Genomic DNA, 5805 nt, shown 5'->3' on the forward strand with positions numbered 1-5805 from the left:
GCTAAAGTGACACAAGATAAGTATTTAGCTAGACATGCAGATGATCACTAAAGTCAGAAAAAAGGTAACAGGCAAGAAGCATCCAGGTCAACTTTGTGCATGTGATCGGGAGACAGAATATCACGTGCGTGATTCAACTCATGACGTTGAATGGAGACTGACCATTGGACATTTCACTTCAGTGTATATTATCATGATGTAGGATGGTTGAATCACCTGCAGGTGACAAACATTGGTTGGTAAGCTTGAGGTTTGTGTTTGGAAACTGCTGAAGATTGATTGATGAATGTCTCAGTTCAAAATGTGATGAGCGGTGTAGCACTCGAGCTCGCGCTAGGCTCGTATTGAGCTAATTCCCAATGTATGTCAAACACCCATTGCACACGAATCACTTCCCGATGTTATCCAACACTCACCCGCTCAATCCGATGTTTATCTGCTAAACCCGACGCTAGGCCAATGAACCCGATGCTAGTCCGACAGACCCGATGTTTCCTGCGCATCGGACCTGATATTTTCCCGCGCACTTGTCCTCCCTATGTCCTGTCCTGTCGTATCTATCCCCACTAGGTGCGCAGTTATTCATTTTCATGTCGCTAACATTGTAGAACACATTATTACATGTCCACAGTACATCGTGTCTTATTACATAGGACATTGGACCCGAAAATCAGTGCTACTACTTTCGCCTATAGCACTCCAAAATTCTATGGTGCTGTTCACTTATGTGCCGCTACTTTGGGACAACCGCCAAATCGATGGCCAAAAAGTTCCAACCCTAACCTGTTGCCCAAAATGGCAGGTGTAGCTTCAATGTTAGTATACCAGGCATCAACATCGTTTTGTGAGTTGCGAGACATTAGTATACTATGTACAGACGAAAGTTTTATATTTCAATCTTTATTCAATGGCCTGAAAGTACCATAAAGAGGCAGCAGCTCATGCAAGACTCGCCCGACAAACTCAACTGTATGCTGCTACTGCTCCAGTCATATCCAGCAAGGCTGTGCAGGAGCCAGATGGTGATGACGACAATGACAATAACTTCAATTGCAGGTTTACTGGTGGTGTTCACTGCTCGTTGCCTGACCCTGACAGTGACTCGGAATTTGAGATGGATTGGGACTCTGACTCAGAAAGTGGAGAGAGTGTTGTTGAGCTGGAGGGCAAAGAGCTTGAGAGCAGTTTGGCACAGTTGAGAGACGAGCTCACCTTGCTTGCAGAACCCACACCTTATCAGAAGGTGGTGGGACCCAAGACGAGCAAGACCTGGAAGAAAGCTGAGAGAAGCCAAGGATTAGGATATGATGGACACTCAAAGTGCACGCAGGAGCACAGATTACATGAGGCTCGTGCTCGAGAGGATTTTCATGAATATGCAAAGACAAGGTGAGCAAAATGAATGATTCTGTCAGATCTGAATGCTTACCAGCATGGCTGTTCAGTACTGATCCACAAATAAGCATGATGCGTGAATTTACTCAACAAGGTGCTGCAAAAAAGCCAATCCAAAAGAAAATAGCACCAGTGCACCCCAAAAACATGCAATATGTTCCAAACTCACTGTACTTCCTTTCCGATCTCTCAAGCAATGAAGACAATGACAGTAGCAACACCAACATGGATCATAGTGACAATTGTGATGGTACCACTGGTCACATTTCCTCAGCGCTACCTCGAAAGCGCCAGAAACTTGATGTTCCTTACCATGAGCAACAAAAACAAAAGCAAGCTGCAAAGCAAGCTGAGCTGGAGCAAGCATACAAAGATATCACAAAGCATTTGAAGTCAAAGAAGTTTGTGTTTGTTGGGGGTCCACATGGTTTACAGGCATGTCGTGCACGCACTATCGAGGTTCACTTGATGCTTGTGGTGAAGAATGAGCATGGTTTCAAGGTAGCCTCAGAGATGGCTGCAGAGACCAATGGGTTTGCTGCAAAGTGGGGAGGATGCCAGGTCCGTGGTTGGACTCGAGAGTGGATGCAAATGAGAACACTCCCAGTCTCACAATGGGGATGGCATGCCAAGATTTCATCACTTCTCGATGACCCTGCAATTGCATCTGAGCTCCACACATTCATGCGCTCAAACAAATGGTCGATGGACCCTCAGAAGCTGGCGAAATTTATCAAAAATGAACTTCTCCCTACTGAAGCAACAAAATATCTCGAACGGTGACATGCACCAAACTTGTTTTGTGCATGGTCATGGCTACTTTTGAGCTTTGACGTTCTCTACTATACTTTACGAAATTACTAAGAATTTTCTATAACACATTATGATTTGATTTGAGTAATTTTCAGACATAACAAACCCATAATACTACATAATAATTCAATTAACACTTATCCAATTTAAAGATAAGTTCCAAACATACCACAACACATTATTCAGCATTCTCTCACAATCTTATGATTGTTTTTTACCATTCTTCACATTTTTTCTGTATATTCTGAAACATATTTACGGTAGCATTCCAACATTTCAACAGTTCATGTGTGATCAATGGCTTAGTCAGATGAAATGGATTAGTAAGATGAGATGGATTAGTCAGGAAACTGAAGGAAGAAATTTAATAGATGGGAATATTTGAGAAGTGAACAAGTCATCATGAGACATTTCAACTATGACTCAGTATGAGTCATTGTGAGTCATTTTCTGTCTGAGTCACTATGAGTCATCTTTAATATGACTCAGTATGAGTCAGGATGAGTCATATTTCCTTAATTAGATAGTTACACAGCCACATTTAGAGTAGTATATAAGGGGCCCAGTTTCCCCTCTGAATAATGACAATCTCCCTTTTGAAATAAGCTTCCTTTGGAAGGACAGACATCCCCCTTTTAGAGAGAGGGAGGAGGATTTGAGTATCTTCCTGAATTTCTCACCCTATATTTGTGTGAACATCTGAGTGAATATTAGTTTATTCCCTCCATTCTTTTGTCATCATTTCCCACAACATACTGATCTTCTGAGGCCTACCTTGAGCCAATCCTTGAATTACACTAGCTGGTACACGGTTATCAGTCATCTAGTTGTAGTTTCGTCACATTCTCCCTACAACACAGGATACCTTTTCTGTGGGGAGAATTTACGTATTTTTAATGATTAGGAGGATGACAAATAAGACTAGCACTTTATTCAACAATATTAAGAGCTTGGCTACTTTAAGACTACATCAAGAGGGTGTACTCTGTTCTGATTCTGCGTCATACTCATCGTGAGTGCCTGAGCAGCAGAGAAGTTAGTTTCAATGCCACATATTTTGGTTGATTCAATTGTGTTAGAGGCTTAGTTTGATCTCCTCTAATTTTTGAGAATAGGGAGTGTTTTACAAGATATTACTCTGATTCATTGTGTATTGTTGTGATCCATATATTCATCTTCATATTGCACACCTTTGCAATCCTCTTCTAGTAGCATTGTAGTACTGCATCAAGCCAGTTATCAATTTGGCTACACCATTTATGATCTTTATCTTTAACATCCTAAGTACTGCATCAAGCCAGTTAAACAGACTATCAACCTTCAGTTACCTAAGCACTGCATCAAGCCAGTTAACAGTCACTGTCTCAACCCACCTAAAGTCATTAGAAGTTTGTTTAGATCGACACTGCTATTTACGCCTCCTCCCACGAACGACCACATTATCAACCGTTGGTATTTGTCTGAACTGTTGACTGTGGAGGTTAGTGAGAACTGGTGATTTTATTCCCAATCACATCCTAGTAAGACAACGGCTTGTGCAGAATGAAATGCCCCAGGGTCTGAAGAGATACATTGAGCTTGAGCTCTTTCCTCGCATTCACATGAAGGTTGGGTGTGGAGTATCATTGAGCACAGCCCATCGCTGGCTCCGTCTCGAAGGATTTTGGTTCATGTCATACAAGAAAGGACTGTATTTTGATGGCCACAATTGACCAGATGTTGTTGACTATCGCCAAAATGTCTTCCTACCTGCAATGAAGGAACATGAACATTGTCTTGTTCGATATGTTGTCAGAGATATTGAGAAGGAGTCTGATATCCCTCCTTCCAATTTCGTTGAGAGACGTCTGGTCCTTTGTGCACACGACGAGATGACAACTCAAGCAAACAATGGACAATCAATGAGCTGGGTACCAAACAGTGAGCACAAGCTGAGAAAGAAAGGAGTGGGTCGAGGATTGCATCAGAGCAGTATCATTTGCTCAACCGTTGGACATCTTGAGGAAGCAGCACACACTATCGAGTATGGCAAGAATTATGACGGATACTGGAATGGGGAAATGTTTGTCAAGCAGGTGGGTGTCATTGTTCAGATATTATGCATGAAACTGAAAACGGGGAAAGCTCCGTGACAAAATCATTCCAGCATTTGAATGTGCTCATGGATCTGGTTACCAGGCATTGTTCCTCATTGACAATTCTCAGGGACACTCAGCATATGCAGATGATGCATTGCTGATCTCGCGCATGAACGTAAATCCAGGTGGCAAACAGGCACACATGAAAGATGGTTGGTTCATTGATGCTGGTAGGCAAAAAGTTATTCAGTCCATGATGTTTCCCTCCAATCACTGTGATCACCCAAATGAACCGAAGGGCATCAAGGCTGTTCTCAAAGAATGTGGCCTTCTGCAAGGGAGATGTCGAGGCAGGTGCCAATCCAAGTGTGCTGATGGGGCGACAGAATGCTGCTTCAAGCAAATTCTTGAACTCCAACCAGATTTTCAGGAGCAGAAACCACTCGTGCAAGAAGTTATTGAGGCTGCTGGTCACTTGTGCATCTTCTTGCCAAAGTACCACTATGAGCTCAACTTTATCGAGTTTTTTTGGGGGGCAGTAAAGAGGTATCTGTGCAAGAACTGTGATTACACCTTCGAAACACTCAAAACCAACTTGCCAAAAGCTATGGCTTCTGTATGTCTCAGCACAATCCGGTTATGGGAGCATCGGATGCACAGGTGGATGGACACTTATCAGTCAGGTCTAGAGATGAAAAAAGCACAGTTTCAGGTCAAGGAGTTCAGCTCAAGGAAGTACAAGTCTCATAGATGTGTTCCGGAGACTGTAGCATGTCTTTTTGACTGATTTTACTGGTCACTGCCAATTTGGGTCATGTCCAAAAATTTATCTTGCTCAAATTTAATGCTATGCAAAATTGCTCTTGACAATATGTTCCTATCATTAATCTAAGTGTTTTTACAAGACAGAAAGTTTCTGGGACTTGTTTTCACAGCGGCAGAAAGTTTGCACAAATGTAGCAGCGCATAAGTGAACAGCACCATACATAGATACTATATATTTCGCATACCTCCTACCTATTTACTCACCTTTCTACCTCCGAGTAGGAGGAGGTCATCCGATATTTAGTAGTTCTTAGCTGAATTCCACAATATCATCCATTCTTTATCAGAAAAACTCCAAAACATCTGACATTCGCTATCCCCAACATTCGCTATATTCCTGATGCAAAACCAATGCAAAACCAATGCAACCCGACGCAAACCCGCTAACCCGAAAACATTGGACCCGACATTTTTGACATTGGACTCGTAATTATACCTTCGCACTTTGTTTCCTGTGCTTCAGACTATCTTCCTTTTCATATAACTGATTATTCTAATACCAACAGCAAGCCCCTCGGGTCGAATGCACTTGTCTTGCAAGTATAGCAGACTAGGCTGTGCATGACCACAACATTTTTATATTGCTAAACACTTACTTCATGTAGTGTCCAGCAATTGTTGTATCTCTACAGCGGGTTATAAAACTCACCTTCAAAATATTGAGCACACTTACCGCCATCATGTCTTTTTTATC

The 5805-nt window shown here is 42.2% G+C and overlaps 1 protein-coding gene across 1 annotated transcript; it reads left to right on the forward strand.

Annotated features, from left to right (window-relative positions):
• Positions 1-1542: 1542 nt before the first annotated feature.
• Positions 1543-5073, forward strand: F5147DRAFT_578923 (uncharacterized protein; the record flags this gene model as incomplete). The annotated part of the gene is made up of 5 exons (XM_041431459.1): positions 1543-2174; positions 3734-3858; positions 4093-4283; positions 4333-4596; positions 4831-5073. 5 exons carry the CDS (start codon positions 1543-1545, stop codon positions 5071-5073), a joined length of 1455 nt encoding a protein of 484 aa, XP_041291666.1.
• Positions 5074-5805: the final 732 nt, after the last annotated feature.

The sequence above is a fragment of the Suillus discolor genome (assembly GCF_016758755.1).
Source record: "Suillus discolor strain FC423 chromosome Unknown F5147scaffold_35, whole genome shotgun sequence".
Taxonomy (NCBI): Eukaryota; Fungi; Basidiomycota; class Agaricomycetes; order Boletales; family Suillaceae; genus Suillus; species Suillus discolor.